The sequence below is a fragment of the Charadrius vociferus genome, unplaced genomic scaffold (assembly GCF_000708025.1).
Source record: "Charadrius vociferus isolate BGI_N301 unplaced genomic scaffold, ASM70802v2 scaffold16, whole genome shotgun sequence".
Classification (NCBI taxonomy): domain Eukaryota; kingdom Metazoa; phylum Chordata; class Aves; order Charadriiformes; family Charadriidae; genus Charadrius; species Charadrius vociferus.
Genome location: NW_009649167.1, coordinates 3,024,215 through 3,048,786, shown reverse-complemented (window position 1 = coordinate 3,048,786; position 24,572 = coordinate 3,024,215). Strand labels below are relative to the sequence as shown.

Here is a 24,572-nt window from a genome sequence, read left to right as displayed (position 1 = left end):
TCCTAAACTTTCTTTGCTGTTGTGTCAGCAGAATAAAATGCTAAGCCTTCTGTAATAAGGAAGAAATTAGTCAATCGGGGATTAAAAAAATTGGTTTATATGGTTAATGCAGGGTACTAATTTAGGTTACTGAAGCTGGCAGTGAAAGCTGCTGCTCTAAGGAGGGTGGTACGAAGTTTCAGGTTGATCCTGTGGTTCCCTCCCACCACCTTCCAACATGTATATAAATTGTCAGCTCTCCAGATCCTTTGCCAGTTCTCTCTTCTAGACTTGCCAGAAGCAACAGAGGACTAAAGATGAAGATCTTTTTCTTATTCACCTTTTCCACTTTTTTATTGTCTGCCTTTGAACAAGCAACTGCTTCTGCTCACTATGACAAGATTTTAACTCATAGTCGAATAAGGGCACGGGACCAAGGGTAAGTAATGGGGTTTTATTTCTATTTTAAAAGGGAGCTTGTTAATCTTTAGTCTCCCCTTTCTTCTCCTTTATATTAAATGTGATTTTTCACTATGAATTCTTACTATCATTCAAGTAGAACTTTCTCAATTAATTTTACAAGAATTGTTCCTAAATTAAAAGCTTTCTGGGGAGTTTCAAAAGGAGAGAGTATACTGTTAAACGTCATAAAATGTGGAAAATCTAAAATCACCAATTCTCAATTAATACAATATATATGTTTTAGAATCACTGAAGTTAATTACAGTTCACAATTAATGTAATGGGATATCAGATATATTTAATGTACACTTTTAAATGTTTGAATAGAGCTGACACCTATCCTGCAATATTTTCTCTCTTTATTCCATCCCAATGAATACCATGAACTCTATTTAAATGTTTTCAAGCATGGGAATATATACTGGGAGCCCTTTGTAAAACTTCTGCTCCCACTAGAGCAATGCGGTGAGCTGCTCGGCAGGGTACCCAAAAGACAATGCTTACAAGCCAGGCTGCTCAGAGACATAGAAATAATTTGAACAGCTGGTGTCAGGGAGACACATGTGTTTAAACATATTTTCCTTCAGTCTTCTTAAGTAAAAAATGTTTTGTGGATAACAATTGTTTACCATCCTCTCTTCCTTTGTTGAATTCCCTCTGCCTGTTGCACACACACTCACAGAGCTTTTCAAATAAAAAAGTTTACTGGCTTCTGCCTGATGTAAAATATATGTTCTAATGTTTAAACTGATGACTTATTTTTTTTAATAGTAGAAGTACAAAAATTAGTGACCAAATGCCTTTGCTCCATGGAACTTGCCCTTAAGAAATTCCTCTTCTGTACACTACCGTGCTAAGGAAAAAGTATTCCTCATTTGAAATCTGTGACTCCTTTTATTTACATGCCAATTTACCCTTTGGTCCCCAGTAATTCCTAGAATGTTTACTTAGGTGCCTGCGGTACTCCAAAAGGTTAGTAATCAAAATAGCTGATTGATTTACAGAAGACAGGGTTTCCTTCTACATAAAGAACAAGGCACTTTTCTTCCCCATCTCCCCATGACCTTCAGCTGCACAGATGTGTACAAGACAAAAACTTTAATGAAAAGAGGCTGATGGTATTCACAGCTCATTCCCTGGTGGCTGGTAATTAATTCACTTCACAGGGGGAAGGGAGAAATGTAAGGCATATTGAGGCTTGACTAGGCACAGCTGGTGATCACTGCCCATCAGAGACAGAGGGTCAAACCAGAATGGAGGGGAACCTTCTGTCCCTGCTGGGGGAGTGGGATTGCCAAGGAACCCAGCTGGGCAGTCCTGGGAGCTTGCACTGTGATTGCTTGAAAACACACCTGCCTTGGGAACTGAAGCCAGATGTTCACTTCTTACTTTTGCTCGAAAGAAATGGTATTTGTTGCTATTTTATATAAAACTTTTCCAAAGACATGCAGAAGCTTCTTCTTAAAATGTTTCTCATTCCCACCCATAGCCCAAATGTCTGTGCCCTTCAGCAAGTTATGGGAACAAAAAAGAAATACTTCAGCACCTGCAGAAACTGGTACCAGGGAGCCATCTGTGGAAAGAAAGCGTAAGTATGCTGTTTCAAAACTGTTCCTCATTCATTGAGATAATATAATGTATGATTAAAAAACTCTCCTTTTCTCAGAGGCAAACTGACTGTTTGTTTCAAATGCAGATACAGGAAGAATTCAGTTGATAATTTTGCAGAGTTACAGCTTCTCTTTAGCTGCTTCTAAAACCACTTGGATAACTGACCCAGTAGTTGTTGCCAAAAATAATTACAAAAGGAGTAGAAAGTCTGAAAATGACAGCATAGTATATAGTCTTTTTTTTAAGTTTAAGAGGCTTCAAAGTATTAGTTTCAGCAATACTTCTCTAAGTATACATAGCTCTATTTTAAACACAAAGAGCTGCTCGGGGCGGGCCTTGGACTAGATGATCTCCAGAGGTCCCTTCCAACTCTGACGATTGTGTGATTCTGTGAGATATGAGGTTAAGTGACCTACTCGAAAACACAGAGGGACCTAATAGGTCAGTTGTGAAAAGAACTGAGCACTACCCAGCAGAGCTGTGTGCTCAGACCACAACTCTCCACAAAGGAAAAAAAAAAAATCAAAATGTGGTTGTGGATACGATTAAATCTGGGTGAGTCTGGCATTCTTTTGTAATCTGTGTGTATATTTCAATTGTCACTTCTTCTCAGAATGCTAGTCATTGCCTTGTCTGTGATAAAATGTAAAAGTCACCACTGCTTCATCAACCATAGAGCAGCTTCAGTGTATAAACAAGTACAAAACCCTCAGTCCTGAATTTGGTCTGCCCCACTTGTCTCACTTAGTTATAAGTAATTTAACAGAGATCGACATTGTTTACCCAATACAAAAAACTAATGTTTTTGTCATGTACAACATTTTCTCTTGCTGTTATGCAATTACTTGGATAAATTTCTCAGCAGTTGTCACAGGAAATCATTATTTTTTATTTTCCCATTATTCTCTTACAGGGTCCAAATAGGTCTGGGGTAACATTTTCAGAAAGGCTTGAGTGAACAGGGAGTCCAGGCTTCAACTGGAACACTGTCTTAGGGTATTAGGAGTTTCTTAGTGAAAACTTATAAAACTCTTCCAAATGCCCAAGTAATATTTAAGTACACAGTTTGAACTCACTGAGAGATTGTATATCCTAAGATATAAAGATAATAAGTCATATTGATACATGGTGCAAATCATATTTATGAGGAATTTAACTCCATTTAACGTAAGATTTGTATTTAAAACTTTCCTAATGAACATCAACCACTGTTTTAGATGTTAATGTAATGTGGAATAGAGTTTTTTTGTGTCTGTGCCAAAGACTTCCTTAGCAGAGGTTAATATGGAAGGAAAATATCTGTAGTGTTAGAAGCACAGGACAGTTGAAGATGACTCCCTTTGTAAACAAGCCCTTAAATTCTCTTGAAATTGTTTTTCTGATTAACAGTAATTCACTAAATAGACTAGAAAGGAGAGCTTGAACAAGAAGTGATTGATAATTTGCAATTAGTCATATTTTTATTCTCCTGATGTTTAAGTCATTAGTAAATAGGATTCACATTTTCCAGTCCATTCTTCAAGTTGAAAAAAAGTGTTTCTAAATATAGAAACAATGATATATTTGGGGTTATATGTATTTAAATATATTTGACTTTAAACAATTACACATCGCTCACATTGAATCCAAGTGAGCTTTTAAAACAGGGTATTTTTAGGTTAAAACTGCAACTATAAGACTTTGTAAACTTGTATGAATAGTTCTTTACAGAAAGTCAAAGAACTCTATGTTGATACAGAATTAGATGCAGACACAGTCTGGGTTTCTGCTGGGGAATGGTGGGGAGTGGCACAAAAAATGGAGAGTGTAAATGCATCGCTAGCAGTGCTAATGTGGCTGCAGTCTTTCATGCTCTTTTCAGTGATCTACATATGTGACACTTCCATAATTACAAAAGTATCCTTTTCCTATTTGGGGTTTTTTTTTTCACTTTTCTTCAAAGCCAGCTTTACATTTTGTTTCATTTTTTTTGCTGGTTCAGCTGTCCTGGCTGACGATGATATTCATAGTTCTTCTTGAGCACGATCCTTATACTTACTAGTGTAAAGCTGATTAAGACTCCCAAGTGATTATTTATGTGAGAAAAATGCCTCCAGTAACAATTGTTTGCACTGTTAAATCATGTAAGACATGTAAACCAGATAGTAGTCAGGCAAGGACCTGAAATGGGCTTGGGTTGTGGTTTCTACTGCTCCTGTTGGGTGTCAGAGGCTTTGCATTTTTTGAGATTCCTGAAAGATGCTACATGTCATAACATGGTGTTGGAAAGGATCCTTAAGAAAAAGACTGAGGGAAGATGTAGTAGAACGAAGTTTTCTTTCATTTTCTTTCTGAGAAAATGTTTTCAGTGGTCTGACAGTATACCATAAATTAATGGAGCTGAGTTATACTTCCGACACAGTGAGACACTGATTCCAACATACAGTCTTGCCTTTCAAGCACTGCCATGGCTTTGATGTCTGAACTCTGAAGTCAGCCTAGACATGAAGAATGATACCACGGCCCCATCAGAGCCAAGGAAAAGACTTGATTTTCATGGTCCAAGCTGTCACCCCAAGCTTTCTGCTATTGTAAACTTTATTGGTTACTAATTACTTACTTAAGGAGGTAAAAGAAAGTGACAGCAGTGAGTTAAAGTAGATGTAGTGCAAATCATAATGAACATACTACCCAGACAAGTAATCTGATTATTCTAAATCCCCAGAAGTTTCTCTGGAACGTAATTGGCTGTCTGGAATCCTAACCAGTCTCTCCCATTTTGATTTTGGCTTTGTTTTTATGAGCAAATCCAGACATGTTAGTACCCATTTTTCATACAAATTGCAGATTTGTATGCATTTGATGACAGTAATAATGATCAATTTCTAGTCAAACTAGACCGTGTGCAGTCATTTGCCCCACCTGTACCTTTAATTCTTTTCAGGACCCATAGGTTTATAGTTTTTATCAGAATCTTTCCTTCTCCTCCAGGTGGCATTATAATACTGACTTCCCTTTTCCTTTGTGGACATCCTGCAAGTCATCCAAAACACTTCACCTTTTGCGTAAAGTCTGCCATACCACTGACTTCCTTGGCACTACATTTTATTCCACTGCAGACACATTGGGAAGAAGGGTATTTCCTGAAAATTACTTAGACTGAAACTTGGATATTTTCAAAGTCAGTTTTGGAAAACAACCTACTCCTGTGGTTTTATTCCTAGATAGATGTCATGTCTTCCTGTGAAAGAAAGTCTGCTCTCAGCACAAATCTGACAGGGAATTCATAACTTTGCTGAGCTCCAGGAGTAAAATGAGTTATGCAGTGATGGATACCTTCATGTGTCAGGAAAAATAGTTTGAAGCAATAGGCGGTTTGGACTCATTGAACTAAAGTCAGGTGGTGACTTTGTTCCGTTCATTGACTAGAATTTAGAGGAATGTAAGCTGTAAAACATTTTACAGAGCCTGTGTAAGGTCCTAAGCAAGAAGTCTACTACAGGCAACCAGACGAAGACCTTGAGCAGTGGGGCTGGGTAGATTTGGGCATGAGAGTCTACACAAAACTATCCCCTACCTTCTCCCTCCTCTTTTAACACTCCTACCATTGCACGAGCACTCACAGAGCAAGGCTAGAGAGGCAAAACAGTGTGGATGAGAGTAAGTTAAGTCATAGAACTCCTGAGAGGTTTTTTTTTTGTGGCTGTAATAAAGCATCTGTTATAACTTAGTCTTAGGTGTTAATGGGAATTTTATACTCTGTGTACTCAAAACAGAAATGCAGACATGACTAAAGAGGTTAATGTAACAGGAATGTTAATCCAAAGGACAATGGCTCCTCTCATGTTAATATCTCCATGTTAACAACTACTCCCTAACTTGAATATATGATCCATAAAATGTTAGTTTAAGAACACTTTTATTATTTACACTTCCTATCCACTGCTGTAAATTTCCAATTGAGATGCAACTTAAAGATTTGCTAAAATCTAAGTCTGTTGGACCAGAAGTGTTTCCACTGTTTCTCTGTAGTATTTTATCTCCATGCCAGCAAGGAGTAGAAACAGATGAGTCACAGAGCTGATCTGAATAAACTGAAAACTGGCTCTGTTAGCCAAGAATAACAAGGACATAAGGTAGCGTTGCTCTGCCCCTTTTTCCTTTCAAATATGCTCCTTTGGATGAGGTCAAAACATCTTTGTGCTAAAAAAAAAAAAACAAACCAAAAAAACAAAAAAAACCCAACACCCCAAAACAAACAAACAAAAAAACCCCACTAAACACTCCCAAATCTCCAAAAACTCAAGGATGCAGCATTGCTTGTTATTTGAGTAACTGCTTTCTTCACTTGGGCACCATCTTATATTGAACTAGTAGGGAGTTACAGGTGAGGATAACATGTTTTGAGATGGTACTTCCCAAGAGTACTGTGTCTACACACAAGTAGAGCTGAGGACTGCATCTTGCACTGAGTTTTGTCTGGTTTCAACTTTATTGTGGGATTCTCCATACAGACCCCTTTTCTCCCATTCCATGTTTCTCACCACATTTTGAGCAGAGCTGATACATGGACCTTCTATTGCAGTCAACTGTAAGGGAACATGAATACTGTAAGTAGGAACTTACAATAACCCTTGATGACTGAAAAAAAGTCTGGGCTGTACATAAGAAATAACATGGTGAAAAAGTCACTGATCTTGTAATGCTTGGCTGAAGAAGCATTTTCTTTCTTAACTATGTTCTTCAGCCAACTTTCTGCCTTTCATTAATTGTGTCATTGTTGGATATGGTAAGAAGACTAAACTTGCCATGTCTTATTCTATGATTATAACTCAGCTTCCTCTTTCCTTTTTCCAGAAGAAAATTAAGACTGCAATCTTTCAGAGTGGCTCATGGAGGGGGTGTGTGGGGAGATATTTTCTGTTCCATGGAAAAAATATTTTCACGTGACAAAGCAGGTCACACAGTTGGGAGAACATTCTGACACCTATTCTGCTACACAGTTTTCTTTAATCAGATTCTTTTTTATTACTAGCTTCTGACAGGGCTGCAACAAGGCATATAAGGTTAGTTTCCTTATTAGTTAGAAAATCTGTAACCTAAACTGTATGTTACTCTTGCATTCTCAAGAAACAGCTATTCAGTGAATTGCTTCAAAGAAAGAGATGTATTAAAAAGAACTATGCATATACTTTCAATATATGGCTTCTCAGCTGAAAAGATTTGTGTGGCAAAAGGGTGAATATGTTGTGTGCATATGGATATGAGGGAACAGAGACAAAATATTTTAATACCAGAGAAATGAAAGACTGTATTTTTTTAAAAAAAAATCTTTAATCATCACCAGCTCTTTCAGATTGCTGTCAATTATGGAGTTATAATCCTCACTTTTAAAATCATGCTTTGTAATGTTATTGTTCTTTCAGTGTACTTCCATTTTTTAATCTTGTCATCGTTTAACCCTAGCCAGCAGCTAGGACCACACAGCCTCTCGCTCAACCCCCCTTTCCTACCCTCCCAGAAGAGTAGAGAGAAGAGGCAGAAAAGGATGTAAAAGGGGAAAAAAGCCCAACTTGTGGGTTGAGTTAAAGACAGTTTAATAGAACAATAATGGAAAAGGAAAATAACAACAATAATAATAATAATGGTAAAAGAATATACAAGACACAAGTCTCTCTCACCACCTGGTGATTGGTTGCCCAGCACGGCCTGAGCAGAGATCGCAGATTCCTCCCCCTGGCCAGCCCCCATTTATATACTGAGCACGACGTCTGTGCTATGGAATATTCCATTGGCCATCGTATTGCTCTGTCTATGCTTCTTCTCAGCTTCTTTGGGAAGCTGAAAAAAGTTGTTGACAAGTATAAACATCACGTAGCAACAACTAAACCAACATGCATTATTGACAATCTTTTCATTCCAAATCTGAAAACACGGCCACCACTAGAAAGAGGATTCTTAGCTGAAATCAGGAATAACCTTTAAGTAGTTTGGATGTTGAAAGTCGTAATTCCAGCTTTTCATTTTAATGTGTTTGTGGTTAGTGTTTTGTCAGTTTTAGTTTATGAAAAATGACACAAGTGTATTCAGCTGCCACCAAAGACTCTACAAATTAAATCTGGAATGTACTGGTAAAGACTCAGCAGAAGCTTTCAAGGAATTAGTGTCCAGAATTCTAGCACTGCCATCATTAGCCACACCTGTAAAAACAAATCTATTATGTAAAACCACGATGGCAATTTTTCCTTGTAATTCACATTGTACCATAATTTGAAAAGTAATATCTAAAGTCTAATGTCTTAAAGTTTATGGTTTAGACTTTGGTAAGATTGTATAATTTTGTTTGGCTCACCCAAGGACCCAAAATGAACTCTGTGATAACTTTAGTGAATTTGCACTTTCATGTAAGAGAGGAGAATTTGTCAAGTGTATCCATGGTAGAGCTTTTATTTCTGTCATATTGATTAAAAAGACATTCTAGCTTAAGACCATCAATGCTAAATTGAGTGTAACAGCATAGATCAGTTAGCTCTGGTTTGCTGTTTTGTATAACTTACACATGACTAATCGCAAGAATGAGAATATTTTATTGACATCATTACAAAAACAGTTCCTAGTCCCTGATATTGATAAATTCTATGTATGTTGTGATGACATACTCTTTTAACTCTGTCTCTGATTTCTTGTAGTCTGGTTTTCATCCTCACTACATTTACCAGTGAACTTTCCCTTGTGGCCATCCATCCAGGCTTTAGTGACTTCCTTCCCTATAACCTGCTTTATGTCTGTTCTTAATTACTTGTCTCTCTCATTCCTGAGCTTCTTCAAGTTTTCCTTGAAAAACTGAGGCTCTGTCATACCACCCCTGCCACCATACAGTCCACAGGACCTTGTCCTAAATATCATTTTCGTTCCTATATCCAGTATGTATGTGACCTCATGTAGTTCTTTCTTTTTAACTTCTGTTCAGTTCATTTACTTTTTTTCTTTTTCCTTTACAACCCTGCTGCCATCAGTTTCTCTCAATGTCTTCACTTTCTTTACTTTTCCCTTTCTTCAATCCCATCCAATCTTTTCAAAATAAACCACTTAAATCAATTTTCTTCAGCTGCTGTTCTAGTCACATCATCTTTTAATGACTCTACATGAGTTCCACATCCTACTTAAATTTAATGATGGCAGTCATTCTCTAAATTCAAAAGTCTTGCATTTAGTAAAATACAACCAATTTGTAGTCTATATAGAAAAGGCTGAATGATAAAAAAGGGATGAAGATCTGAAAAGAGTGTACTTAGCAAGAAAAACTGATAATAAGAAAAATTAGTATATGCTCATCCTGTACATCATTTAATTGTGCTTTTGTCTATATCCCACAGAACTGTCTTATATGAGTGCTGTCCTGGTTATATGAAGATGGATGGTACGAGAGGATGCCCTGCAGGTACAAGCTTATTTTCATATGGATGAGTCAGTATATAAGAATTATTACAACACAGGAGACCTTCAAAGGTGGTCATCTTGAGAAATGATTGCCTGTTTTTAAGAATTACTGCCTGAGAATACACAGCTTCATTTGCATACAGCCAACACAGTTAAAATTCAGCCAGCACTGAATTTTCCCGATCCTTCCAGTTGCTGAGTTGGAGAGGAGTGATAGTGCTTTCAGTTCTCAAAGCTGCCAAAGAAGAACTTTTATTCCTGTTCCCATCACATCCCAGATTAACCTAAAGCATACCAGTGAGGTCAGAAACCCAGGACGAAGTGTGGCATATCTAAATTCTGTTTATTGCTTTTCCTGAGAAGACTCGAATACCTATTTACTAAAAGAGCGTTATAGGCTTTAAATAAACTAAGAAGGAGTAAAAATGAAGACAGGAATTCTTGATTTCTCCTATTTGTGCTTTCTGTTTTGCATAAACAAAATTTATTGCAGCAGGGAAGAGTAATCTGACAGGGAATATATTTCATAACTTTAAATCTTTATATCTGAACTAATCCTTGTACATTTAGTAATAGAGTTAGGCATAATCTAAGGCACAGTTCAGTTTGTTTAGATTAATTAATCTCACTTCAGATGATTACATTAGGATGAAGTCTGTCACACTTAGAATTGCCTGCTCTTCTCCATGACCATAAAGAGAGCCAAGAACAAATAGCTCACATGCAGATGCCTCACTTCTAGATGCCTAAAATTAGGAGCAATGAATCCTGTTTTCATGTAGCAGTGTTTTAACTGTGAAACTATAGCCACTCTTAATCTCTGGATGAATCAACATATGCACAAACCACACACTGGAAGAAGAGCAAGAGGCCTCACAAGAAGAATTCTAGTCCACCATCACCAAACGAGACCCACTCCATTGAAATTTCTGTGGTTATAGATGGGATTTACTCCTGTCCTCTATGGATAGCAGCCCATTTCAGGTTGGGTTGGCACAAAACCAGGCAACTCTTCTAAATAAAACATCACAATATTTGGTTTTGTTTAATCTAATTTTTCATTAAGCAAACCAAAAAAATAAATAACAAGCAGATGTGTTTGGGTGGTTTTTTGAATATGTTGACAATGGAATTTAGTCCAAGAACATCGTTTTAATATTGATTTAAACCATTTCAGAAAAGCAATACTGTTGTCCAACCAAAAGAAACAAAATAGATTTGATCATGAGAAACTGGATGGCTGAAGAGTTTACAGTATTCTTATCTCATGTTTGTTTTAGTTGCTCCTATTGATCATGTATATGGTACACTTGGTATTGTGGGAGCTACCTCCACACAGCAGTATTCTGACATATCAAAGCTGAGAGAAGAGATTGAGGGACGAGGATCATTTACTTTCTTTGCACCGAGCAATGAAGCATGGGAGCAATTAAATTCAGTAAGTGTGTGTGTGTACACGTGCATGTGTTAAAGTGTTTCTCTTTCAGCTAATGTTTTAGCTGCAATAGCTACTCTATGATAAGGTAGACTAGAAACAATATTGATATTTTAGATATAAAAGAATATCACACAAGTTATAATAAAATAATTTGCATGTTTAACATGTATTGCTGAAGCTTAAGAGTCCGAATTTATTTTCAGGACTGCTAAGCAACTTTAAGTGTTTTTTATTTAAGCACTTGCATGACAAATATTAATATTGTTAGTGTTATTAGCATAGTTTTGGGGAAAATGACAGGAATTCCAACAATTGCTTGATTGTACTTTGTCAGTGATTCAGGTGTTCTTTTAGTAATGTTTTTAGTTAAATAAATATTGAACCAAAGCTTCTTCAATGACTTGTCTGTGATGAGACGTCTTGTCTTCCTTTTGTAAACAAATCAGATTAAAGCATCATTTAAGTAGAACCAGATTGATAGGTATCAAAGTCGTGTCTCCTAACAGGAAATACCCATTATTGAATATATTGAAAGCATATGTTAAGGTAAAGCAATATGTACATCTTTATGACTGGAAGAATGTTTTGAAGCTTCTAATTAATAAAATTCCTTTCTTCAGGAAATTCACAGGAATTTGGTTGACAATGTAAATATTGAACTGTATAATGCTCTCCACCACCACATGGTAAACAAGCGCATGTTGACCAAAGATCTTAAGAATGGCATGACTCTCGTGTCTATGTATAATGACCAGAAATTGCTTATTAACCATTATCCTAATGGGGTAAGTCTTTTTTCTTTTTTTTCTTTTTTTTCCCCCTAATATAATTATTCAGTTATAGCCATTACTCTTGCCTTTATTTCCTTCTATAGGTAAGAAAACAGGTTATAGAAAGTTTAATATCTGGCAAGTCAGTTGCCACTGACAAAAATAAATTTTCTCAGAGACCTCTTTTGTCTGCTGTGTAGACTAATCACCAAGAAAGAATTAATGAACAAGTGTTGTTTGCTATTTAGAAAACAGAGTTCAAACGAGAAAGCGTTTTGTGGCTAAAATACATGACTATAATAAAACCGAGGACAAAATCTACTATTAATCTCCATGTGCTTACAAAATAATATTAAAACAGACCTTTTCTTTTAATTGGAGTGCATGGCAGAACTATTTAAGATTGTAGGGGACACATTATTTGGCTGGAAAAAAAAATCGTGTTTATAAATGCTAGAAATCTGCCAGTCAGGTCATTCATCTTTGTTGACTTAAATACATTGAAATCTTTCTGTTGGACTACAGTTTACATCAGTAAATACCAGTGGAATCTCCACATTAACCAGATGTGGAAAACAAATTGGAATAATTGCAATAAGAAATAAAACATGAATAAAAAATCAATATAGCCTGAATAAATCTGCCACTGGCTTTCAAGAAGCTTAGTCAGCCTTTCAAATCTTACAAGCTTTTACTTACAATTTAAGATAAAAACTGAAAGAACAACGAATACCTAATGTAGAGTACATACATTGCCAATCTGTAAGAATCAGATTCTAAGTATATGATCAAAATAATGCTTAATCTTCTACTGCTTCATTCTTCCAATGTAGGTTGTTACTGTTAACTGTGCCAGGGTTATCCATGGCAACCAGATCGCTACCAATGGTGTTGTTCATGTCATTGATCGTGTCCTGACCTCTGTTGGAAATACCATTCAAGATTTCATTGAAGTCGAGGATGATCTTTCATCTCTTAGAGTAAGTAGACAAACATAAAAATGCTTCTCTGGTCTTTTAGTTTTTTCTTCTTTCTTTTCTATTTCTGTATGATACCTGGAAGTAAGAAGAGTTAGCTCAATAAGAGATAGAAATAAATTAAATTAAGAACTCCAGCTAACATTGCAAATCTAGCTGTATAAGAAGGCAAAGTGTATTTTACATAAGGAGTCTGCTTCTGCTCTTTTGTGGATCAAATAAGACCACATTAGTAGGACAGAATGTGTCCCTATACATAAAAAAAGTGAATCTTCTCTTCAAGCACTGAGGTAATGGAATGTGTGAGCATAAGTTACAGTGTCTGGTGCTAAATAAATAAGAACAATTTAAAATTGGATGATAAAAAAGGGTAATAATCCCAAATAAGTTCCAGAACATGGCTCATAGCAAGTTTCAGAATGCCAGTAGATACGTGTAGGAAGTATTTTTCTTGCAGAGAGGAAGCGGGTTTTTTTCTGTCCAAGTTTCAATTTCTCCTTCTTCTAGAAGACAGGTCTGCTTAGTGTAATGGGATTTCATGCTGCACACATTTAAAAAAGATATGCCATGCTTTTGCAAATAGCTATTGTCCTTTTCCCTCCTCCATCGCCTCAATAAATAAATAAATAAAAAATGCTTTAAATGCAGAGGCATAAAGGTAGAAAAGACCCTCTGGATCCCTCAAATTCAGTCCACTACAGTTACAGGCAACAACATCATTTGGTTCCTTTGAAAAACTGAATATAAAAGCTAACCCTGTCTAGTTCCCAGTTGAAAGAGAAGACCTCTCTATATAATTTTTTCCTGTGCATTCTTTCTTGTATGTCTTCTATTTGGGGTTAACTTTTGTGAACTCTAAGCAGACATTTTCACTTAATCCTAGATAAGGTTTTACCTATTCCTTTAATAACTTGCATATCTCCCTAACTCTGCTTGAAAAAAAACCCAAAAACTTACTGCTTTCCACAATACATGCTAGCATCACACTTGTTTTCCTTTCAGTTGCATCACGTTGCGCTCTGCCTTTCTGACTTTTCAAGGCGTGAAGTCCCTGTTTATAGCACTTATGCCTGCTAATTCCTGTGTGTGTGCCTCTGCACTTCATACTGCTTTAATGACTTTGGTTCCCAAAGAAAATGTGCTAATGAAACCATTAAACAAAATCAGCCCTGAGACTCTAATATGACATGTCTTTTAGGATGGTTATTCCCATTTTCCAGTTAAATGGTTTCATATGCATTTTATTGTTCTGTCTTAGGTTGGGCTGAGTATTTTATATTTAACTGAGCAAATTCATTACTCAACTCCAGATGTGTTCGATTTTACATATGTTCTTTTTCTAGAAAATCTGTTCATAATTTATATTGGCATACTCTATTATATTACCCTTTTAATCCATCTTATATTCTCACATAATCTTTGATTACTTGTCTTGCATTGTTCTTTTTCTTCAGTCTTTGGTTCTAATGCAGACAGGTTGCAGTCATCAAAGAAATAGATATTGTTATAATATTCTCTTTTAAGATTAATCCAATAATGGAAACGCCCAAATTGTGAGGTTGAACAGAGGAGATTTTTTAATCAAGTTAAGAAGATTTGTTTAAGGCATAAAAGGGAATATTTTTTTTTTTGAAAAATATTGAATTGGGTTTTATTTAGTTCAGACTGCTTACCTGTTCTTCATCACTAGAAAGTAGAGAATTTTTCATCAGTCGTGTTTAACTTATTTTCAATGTCCAGAGCTAAGTAACGCTTTAGGGATTAGAAACATGGAGATAAATTTTCCTGGCCTTAAACATGACATAGGATAGGATAGAATATTTCAGGTGGAAGGGACCTACAACAGTCATCTAGTCCAACTTTTTGACCACTTCAGGGCTGACCAAAAGTTAAAGCACGTTCTTAAAGGCATTGTCCAAATGCCTCTTAAACACCGACAGGCTTGGGGCATCAACCGTCTCTCTAGACAGCCTGTTCCAGTGTTTGAGCACCCTCTCTGTAACAAAATGCTTCCTAATGTCAAGTCTGAACCTCCCCTGACACCGCTTTGAACCATTTCCATGTGTCCTGTCCCTGGATACCAGGGAGAAGAGATTAACGCCGCCATCTCTACTTCCCCTCCTCAGGAAGCTGTAGAGAGTAATGAGGTCACCCCTCAGCCTCCTGTTGTAATTCCAGCCCTCCTCCTTGTATTTAATCAGATTAGTCATATACCTTTAATATATTTTTCATTCTTTCAGGGATAAACCATTAGCTTTGATAAACTATTGCTTTGGTCTAATTTGTCAAAATCTATATGTTCACATTTTTCATTTAAAAATTCAGGCCATAATAATAAAAATTTCTGCCCTGTTGTCACCTCTATCAGAATTTATTGATTACTGTGTGCTAAATTAAGGAAGTAACTCAGTATATCAAGACACATTTTTCCAAAAAAAAAATTAATTTTCTATTTTATTTCCAATTTATTTTCCATCTTTCTATAGCAGTGATCTTAGTCTAGAATTAAAGTACCTGTTGGCACCGGGTGAAATGACAGATAATGTGTTTTGGTATTATTTTAAATAACCAGAATTAAAAAGCAAATTTATTTTCTAGGCTGCTGCCATCACATCAGATGTCCTGGATATTCTTGGAAGGCCTGGTCATTATACACTCTTTGCTCCTACTAATGAAGCTTTTGAGAGACTTCCGAGGGGAGTCTTAGAAAGGATCATGGGTGACAAGGTGGCTTCTGAAGGTATGTAAACTTTTTTTTTTGCAAATAAGTAATACGGATAAGTATAGCAGGAGGTAGAAATTACATTATTCTAGCAGCTCCAAAATCAAGCCCTTGTACTTTCATACATATAGGAGGAGTTATTTCTTCTGTCTGTGACTTTTCCAGTTACCTAAGAATTCAAATGCACTGAAAACTTAGTTTCCAAAACAGTTTAAAGGAAACTGTGAAAATATAGGCACACTGATATTTCTAATAATTCAGTTGCATAATTCTGATAGAGATTCCTGCCTCTAGAAATGCATGGCTATCTGGATGTGGGATTCTCCCATAGCTTTCTCATGCACAGCTTTTTCGTATAAAAAGGACATGTCCTTGTAAAAGATAAGTTCTGTCCTGCAAGCTGAACTGAATTTGTAATAGATATTCTGACGAACTATAACAGTCGGCAAACTTATTCTTCTGAGAACTACAATAAAACTAAATAATAACAGAATCAGTTATATGAACAGTTATGTAATGGACCACTAAGAAATGGAAGGCTACACTTCTGTTCTCGTTTATGAGCTCTACTGCACGAAACAAGTTCTCCATCATTTTATTATAGGCTGATTAAGTCACTGTGCAGTATCTCAATAGACAATGGTGAAAAGAGGGATCTGGGCTAATTTTAACGTGGGACAATGACTAGAAGTGGAATCCAGAAATAACACGGCATTTTTGTTATGGCTTTTAAATTATTTTTTTCAGTGTGCTTTCATGAATTTTTGGCTGATTCTTTTGGTATCCGCAGGGGATAGTACACCGAATCTCACCTATGTAGTAAGGCATAACAAAATATAAATCTGGGGCTGACTTTGCCCAGCCTATGCAGTTTTGTACTCAGAGGGCCATTTGGAGCGTATCATCTGCTGTCACCGAGTTATACACTCTGTTAAATGCAGATCGCAGCATAACCAGTATAGTTTTCATAATACAGGGGATACCAAAGATTTTTGACCACAGATGTTCTTTAGAGGCCTATAGAATCCATTCTCATACAAATAACTTTCAATACAGTACCTACGAGTGCCACTAAGCAAATATGGTATATAAGCTAGTAAACTATTAAAAATAGCATAGATGTAATCGTTTATCCTATGTGTATGCGTTATATATATATACATATATATGAATATATGTGTCCAAACACCTATACATGATCTTCCTGCTCTTTTTTCCACAGCTCTCGTGAAGTTCCATATTTTAAATACACTTCAGTGCTCTGAAGCCATCACAGGTGGAGCAGTCTATGAAACCTTGGAAGGAAATACAGTTGAAGTTGGTTGTGATGGTGAAAGTCTGACTGTGAACGGAGTGAAGATGGTGAAACGCAAAGATATTGTGACAAGCAATGGTGTTATCCACCTCATTGATCAAGTTCTAATTCCTGATTCTGGTCAGTGATGTGTATGAAAAACTTCTTACTATGAAGATGTTGTATCTGCTCTTACCTAGATTACCTCAGACGTATTCTTATGGATAAGCCTGGAGAATCCAAATCAAGAAAATGAATAAACTCTAAGTTAAAATACCTTTTCTTATTCCTTTATTTGCAGCCAAGCAAGTCATTGAGCTTGGAGGTGCCCAGCAGACTACTTTTACAGACCTGGTGGCACAGCTAGGACTGGCATCTTCTCTAAGACCAGAAGGCCAATACACTCTTCTGGCACCTCTGAATGGTGCTTTCTCAGGTTAGTAGCCTTAAAAGATTATGCTCTGAATGTCAAAATAAACAAGAATATATGCTACCCTTACAGTTTTCCAAATAAGACCAAGTACTTGTGCGAAGTCTTAACAAAAGAGAGCCATAAAGAAAAAGAGATACTTTATCCTTTTAAATATATACCATGCAGAAAGACAAAACAAGCCTGACCATCAGGTTGCACAGCTTGTTGTTAGTGGTATCATTTGTTAATGGAAATAATATCACTAAAATAAGATACAAAATATGCACAGGCAGATTGTGGGAAGTGAAAGGTATTAATGAACTGCCAGTTCCCTTAATCTTTGCATTACTTGCATTACATTCACTACTTATTCTCAAAAAAATTATACAAGAAGGTTGGTATTTTACAGTACATTAAAGCACAGAGAAAATGATACAAATATCCCATGAAACAGATGTTTGCATATTTGCAGAAGTGACCACAAGGGCATCCTACCCCTCCCCCACAAATTCAAGAGTTAACTCACCACCACAGAAGAAAATTTGGAGAGGTTTTAAGGTGCACATGCAGAAAGGGAAAGATGTAACAAGAACTTCAGCAGTAATTCAGAAGATGAAGCATGCCCAAATATAAATCATCTGCCGTATTATTTATAGTGATTAATCAGGGTTATGTCAAAAGTTCATGTCTGAATTTAAGGAATGGCAATTTGCAGAAGCTACTTAACAACTCATTTTCTGTATACACAGAGCTGTCCAGCTGTCCAAGCCTTAAATCAAGCATTTCAATGAAAGTTTCAGTATTTCCATGGTTTTTTAATATAGCATCCACAGTTAACCTTATTTGAATGGAAATTCATTATATAAATCATTGTATATTAATATCTAAATGGCTTTGTAGATGACACCTTAAGGATGGATCAACGCCTTCTTAAAAGAATCCTGCAGAATCACATTATAAAAGTGAAAGTTGGACTCAATGAACTGTACAATGGACAAGAGCTGGAGACAATTGGAGGAAAACTGCTTAGAGTCTTTGTGTATCGCACTGTAAGTGAATGGGGCTTTCTAACAATATGTATCCCAACTATGAAAATGAAGAGTCATGAAAGAATAAAAGACAAAGCTGAATGATTTCCCAACATTTACCATTATGACTATGTAGCAAGACTCTTTAAGCTTCGAAGCTAGGAAAAAATGAAAAATCTGATCCTTATCAACGGGAACTTTGTTTTCATGGAAGAGTCTTTGGGAAAATGAAACAGGATTCCAGATTTGGCACTCCATTAATTACAGATTTTTAAAGCTAGTTCTTAGTATTAAACAAGACCATTCTCCAGGGAAACAAAAAAAAAAAGTTTGGAAATATTTACACCATATTAACTTACTCCAGATTTTGCTACTTTTGCTTTCTCAGGCAATACCAGATTTCCTGACAGAAACACACAATTTGACTGTAGGAAATAAATATGAATATTATTTTTACATTTAGGAGCCTGTTGGGAAGTATGCATCCATCTCATTTTTTCAAATGTGTTTAAATGTGTATCATTATGTGAATAGCTACACTAGTTTCTCTTTTAATCAGGCTGTATGTATTGAAAATTCGTGCATGGTCAGAGGAAGCAAAGAAGGAAGGAATGGTTTTATTCACATCTTCAGACAAATCATCAATCCAGCAGAAAAGACATTGCATGAAATGCTGAGAAATGATAAGCGTTTCAGGTAAGTAGCGGTTTTGACAACACTGAGATTTTCCTACGGAGGGTAACTGTATATATAGCACAGCTGCTCTGAGAAATAGTTGTGAACTGTGTGTTGTTGGATTTTGAGGGTGAGGGAGGGCAGGGAAGGGGTTACTACTTCAAAAAAAAAAAAAAATGAGCACAGAGGGCAGAAATAAGAAAAACTGCTCTCTTCCAGCTGTATGCTGAAAGGGCGCTTAGACTTTATGTTAGAATGGTTGTTTACGGCACATGAGTCAGTAAGACACCAGAAAGAGAGGAGCAGGAGGACAAAAGAGATTGCATGATACATCCAGAGCTATAAAAGCAGTGGAGTCTGGAGGAGTCTGGAGGTTTAATTAACAAGTAGTACTATTCCACATAGGTGCAGCATGTTCGTGTACACTTCCAGTACATATTTCTGTCCCCTTCTTGCAAGTATCTCATTACTCAGAGGGCAACTGCCCTTGGCATTCTCCTTTCATCCCTTTGATATCTGGGGATTTTATTTGATGAATTCTGGTCTGGTCCAGGCTGCCAATATATTTGTTTTTTCCCCTCAAATCTTTCCTTAGTCTGCTACTCTTAAGACTGCTTTTTTTTTCTTTTCTTCTTTCTTTTATTATTATTATTTTCCTTCTCCACCCTCTCTATTTCTGGGAAACAGAGAGCGTTTGACGATTGATGCACTATCAGAAAACATGAGGGAATGAAGTGTGTGGACCCAAGTGTAGTTACTACACTTCAACAGAACATATTTGTGTTTTGTCGATTTTTTGTAAACAGTGTTTTCCTCAGTCTGGTGAAAGCTGCAGATTTAGATGATGTTCTCTCACGGCCTGGACAATGGACTCTGTTTGTTCCAACTAACGATGCCTTTAAAGGTTTGACTGATGACGATAAGGATATATTGATAAGTAAGTAACATAACAAAACTGGAAATGTAAGCAAAGGTAAAATGGATGGGAAAGGTGGCTAGTGCATTTCTTATAAAAAAGATGTCTGATAAAGCAGTTTACTTTTTGCATAGAGCAGGTCACAGGACTTTCCTAAATGAATTCCTTCTTGGGGGATAGAGAAAATATGTTTTTGGAAAAAAGCATCCAACTTGAATGTATATTTAACTTTCAGTCCTTGATACATTATTCCACGGTGTAATTACCTTCCAGGTTAAAATCTGCATTCATTTAACTAGCTTCAACTTTTCATGATTCAATCTCACTATAGATTTTTTTAAAATGAAAAGTCTCTTCTAGCATGTCTCTTTTCTAGTTGTAACCAATGCATTAAAAGATATGTAGTATTGACTCTCCTGTCTTTCCTTTCTCTTCTCTGCCTCCACCCAGCAATTTCTGATATCACCTGTGCTCTACAAGTTAAATATTGAATATTTATTGCTAAAGGCCAATTTATGTCATTTCTTTCCATCTTACACTTTTAAACTTTGGAATTATATAGATTTTTTTGACAAGATTTAAAAGTAGTTTCTTTAACATCACGTTTTATTTCCATAAGAGAAGAAATGCACAGTGAATATTTCAAATCTCCTGCAGAATTTCCCACTAGAGTGGTAGACTGTGGACACAGCACTATAAATATTTTTAGTTTATTTGAGAGTAATGTGAATCTGGCCCGTCCATAAGTGTAGGAGGAGTGGTTGCCTTGAATCCCACATCCAGAAGGTCAGTCACATTTTCATTTCCTGCACTTATCAATCAAAGTTCAAAGACATGAAGCCAAATCCCATGAATTCTTAATGGCTTTAAAGAATCCAGCTCAGAGCATTCATCAGCAACCCCAGCTCTACACAACATTTAACTTACTAATGAAGCAATGTGAATTTGAATTATCTCTTCAGCAGTTTAAAGTTATGATAGTGATCTAAATTACCTTCTAGTGTGGTACGTCTCCAGTGACTAACACTAAATTAACAAATAGCCTAAATGACTAACATTAGATAGCTATAAAATGAAATGAAGCTTGTCTCAAGTCTATGAACTGAAGCAATTGGATAAATGGTATTTGTTCTGGTTTTATTGGACTATATAGTTATTTTATTAAAGAAGATCGAGTTTGTCAGGCCTATTATTTTTGTCTTGAATTCACAACTTGACATTGTACTCAAGGCCCGTGACATTTTGGACTATTTCTGTAGTTAAGAAATAATTATATTTGCAATTCTGCTTTTCAAGGGGCTTTATGTACTATCTTTTCCTATCATTGTGACTCAGATTCTGCTTACTTTCTTTGGCAAATGGGATTCTAAATTACTCTCATTATTTTTTTGCAGCAGAATGTCCATTTTTTTGTGTCAGATTACTTTCTGGAATTCTGTCTTGACTTTCTTTAAAGACGTAATGTTGTTTTCTCCATAAAAATTAAACCTTAAAATATGTAGTATTTTTATGGGATACAAGGAAATATTTTGTTTAACTATAAGAAAGACACAAAACAAAGATTATTTTAATCAGTAACCATTGTGGCATAGAACAAAGGTAATCATATAGTTTGTTAAAAAAGCTTTTGAATGGCCATGTTTAGGCTTTGTATGTAACGACGCTACCTATGAATGGTATAGTCACAAAATCAGAGCTAATTTTAGTAGGAAGAAGAAGAACATTTAATTTCATTTCAGTAGTAAAATGAATTGCAATAATATCAGTGATCAAAATAAAAAGCAGAAAAAGGAAAATGTTCACTTAAAGAGACACCAGGAAAAAATTATAACTAGACAATATTTCCATCGCAGTTTCATCAAGCCTGAAAATCCTAATAACATTAAAGTATAATGCTAATATAAAACTTGTAATATTCCATGTAATGGCAAGCAGATGTGTTTTAAAACTGCTTTGCTTAGTACCCTGTCTCATTGGGAGGTTGTGGGTATTCCTACAGCCCATCCTATGACTTTGAACCTCCATGGACCCAGAGCGCCAGAGCGCCCTGTCAGGACACTAACGTGAGCTCTACAATCCATTTCCTTTTTAAGACTATCGTGAAACTGTTGGGTTTCTTTTTCCTTTCTTCCCAAATAGGAATGTCAAATTTGAAATATGGAAATCATCCCTAGAATAGGGTTTTCCCCCGTTTCTCAACTTCTCCAAACTGCATCAAAACCAGCGCTCCAAATGATTCCTTCTTTTCTGCCTGGAGTAAATAGCAACTTTCTCCTGCCCCAGATGGGAAAAGATGTGCATATATGGAGTTGCGAGTTATCCCCAGTCATCTCAGAAGGGTGTTGCCATAAGAGAATAATTATGTTAATTGTTAGCTATGGTTCCCTTCAATTGCAACAGTGTTAAGGCTGGAGTTTATCTAAGAGCTTGGTGAAATTTGACATTGCTGGCTGCCTAGTGGTCCTGAAATTATTGTGTTTGCAAATAATTTTTGGAGCATATTTAAGAAAAGGGCAAAAAATTCTAATTAGAGGTGCAAGGAAATAAGACAAAACAACACAGAAAAATAGGAAAGCTGGCTGCCTTTCTGTTCTTTTGTATAGTTCTCATAGTATCTTTATGATTAAGTTCTGAGTGCCTTTTTGTCATATGGTTGGGTTTTTTTCCCTTTATCATCGTTTTAACAGATTAAAATTGTATGCGTTCATGGTAGTTTCATTCATACTATGCTTAATTCTCTCTCAAGCCTGTGTGAATCCTTAGAATTTCCAGAAGGAACTATCCATTACCATTTAATTTTTGTCCTACTTTTATTTTCTTTTCTTTTTAAATAGGAGACAAAAATGCTCTCAGGAATATTCTTCTTTACCACTTGACACAAGGAGTTTTTATTGGAAGTGGCTTTGAGCCTGGTGTGACAAACATTCTTAAAACCATCCAAGGAGGGAAAATCTACTTGAAAACAGTTAAGTACTGAAAAAGTCTCCCTGATACAGCCTTCTAACAGGGATTTTACATTCTGTATCTATCCACATTACAAAATGAGCTGCATCTCTCTGAACATTATATTAGGGTTTGAGGATGTTTTTTAATGTCCCTGACAACTTGTATTCTCTTTTCATCCTTTACCAGGTGAATGATACTCTTCTGGTTAATGAACTGAAATCAAAAGAATCTGATCTCATGGCAACCAATGGTGTCATTCATGTTATTGATAAACTCCTATATCCAGCAGGTAAGTGTTAGTTCATGGAATTTATAGATATTCTTCTGAATCTAGTTACATGTTATGTAGGTTCAATAACTTAAAGTTAATTCCTTGAAAGAGACAATTCCTATGTGGGATTAAGAAACAAAATTTACCTCACTATTCATTTTGTGCAAGAACCTTGTTTGAAACCATGGCAACTCTGAAATTCTGTGAGAGTCAACTGTATAGAAGACCAGATGTCATAGGCTATCTTTTCCACTAATATGGAAGAATGTATATGTACAAGTACACACTTGTGTGAGTGTTTGAGAGTGATCACGCCTGCCGATCCCTTTAAGTGAAAGTAAAATGAACACAGATGTATGTTTCCTCTTACATGCATATTTCTTTTGACAGATCTGCCTGTTGGAAATGATCAGTTGCTCACAATCCTGAAGAAATTGATTAAGTACATTCAAATAAAGGTACTATTTAAATAATGATCACTTTATCTTTTCAGTAGGATCTGTGAAACCATGTATGTTATAATTCATCAGTGATTCTCTGGTCCCTCTGTTCCTTCAGCAGACAACACATTCAGTAGCTCCCAGTTACCCAAATATGATAAAAATTGAATATAATAAAGAATGATACACTGCACTCATTACTTAGAATTTATGTTTTTCAACACCACATAATAGTAGAATGTTTGCATTTGGATAACTCAGATGTGAACTGGCCCAAATCTGCTCTTTGGTTCAGGGACAATTTATCACTCTAGCAAAATAAATCACTTTTAAATCATTGAGGCAATCCTTCTTGGAAAGGAATATTGAGTGGACAAACTGCTATGTCATTGGACCCACCAGCCTCAATAGCCTGTGCAGAAAAATAGGCATCCTTATCTATCTCATTCTCTCTCATCAATGAATGAGAGGACCTAGGCAAATATGATAGCCTAACTTATAGATCAATGAAGCAGTGAATCCTACCCATACTCATTAGGAAACTAGAAGGCAAGCGCTCTTTCTTTTAAATTTTAAAATCCCTTTTCTGTATTTATAGTTTGTTCGTGACAGTACCTTCAAAGAGATTCCACTGACGTTTTACAGTAAGTTCATTTTAAATACTTCCAGATGGGCTTGAAATTGCTTTTTAAATGTTGCCAATTCCAGTCCTGAATTGTAGATCTCTCTCTCAATCAAAAAGAAAGCAATTTCTGGGAAAATAAGATGTGCCAATGAAGCACGGGAAGAGAAAGACTCAAAGTAGAATGTTTCTGGCTGTTGTGCTACTGTATGTATTTTTTTCGCTTTCCAGATGTGTGACAGGAAAGTAACCCTGAAGCTGTTCGAACTATTTGGGGTAGGCAAGATACATATGGAAAAGATTGTTTTTCAGTTTTTAGCCAAGTTTCAGTGCTTGGTGCATAGCAGAGTTCTACTGCCTGCCTCTCCAAGACATAGTATTTTACTGTACTGACTCTCCAAGATGTAGCACTGACCAAACTCTGCACTGAGATACTTTCTTTTTCAGAAATGCTTCCAGAGGGAGAGATTATACCTGTTCCACCTGTTTCCCGTACATGCAAATATGAAGCTTGTATGGCAGGCAGTTGTTCTCACCATTTTCTTTTTTGGGATTAAATGCAAAAAAGGAACCTTTTTTCTTTTTTTTTT

General features: G+C 36.1%; 1 protein-coding gene across 3 annotated transcripts in view; it reads left to right on the top strand.

Moving 5' to 3' along the window:
* The first annotated feature begins 264 nt into the window (after window positions 1-264).
* POSTN (periostin, osteoblast specific factor) overlaps window positions 265-24,572 on the top strand; it is a 35,878-nt gene continuing 11,570 nt past the window's right edge. For all 3 annotated transcript variants that reach the window (XM_009888411.1, XM_009888414.1, XM_009888413.1), the window contains exons 1-16: window positions 265-418; window positions 1,931-2,029; window positions 9,408-9,472; window positions 10,752-10,909; window positions 11,530-11,694; window positions 12,513-12,659; window positions 15,255-15,396; window positions 16,601-16,813; window positions 16,974-17,108; window positions 17,985-18,133; window positions 18,672-18,808; window positions 19,594-19,724; window positions 22,538-22,668; window positions 22,836-22,938; window positions 23,311-23,378; window positions 23,959-24,004. In XM_009888411.1, coding sequence (XP_009886713.1) covers window positions 297-418; window positions 1,931-2,029; window positions 9,408-9,472; window positions 10,752-10,909; window positions 11,530-11,694; window positions 12,513-12,659; window positions 15,255-15,396; window positions 16,601-16,813; window positions 16,974-17,108; window positions 17,985-18,133; window positions 18,672-18,808; window positions 19,594-19,724; window positions 22,538-22,668; window positions 22,836-22,938; window positions 23,311-23,378; window positions 23,959-24,004 — 2,011 coding nt within the window. In that variant the 5' untranslated portion in view covers window positions 265-296. The remainder of the gene's footprint in view (window positions 419-1,930; window positions 2,030-9,407; window positions 9,473-10,751; window positions 10,910-11,529; window positions 11,695-12,512; window positions 12,660-15,254; window positions 15,397-16,600; window positions 16,814-16,973; window positions 17,109-17,984; window positions 18,134-18,671; window positions 18,809-19,593; window positions 19,725-22,537; window positions 22,669-22,835; window positions 22,939-23,310; window positions 23,379-23,958; window positions 24,005-24,572) is intronic.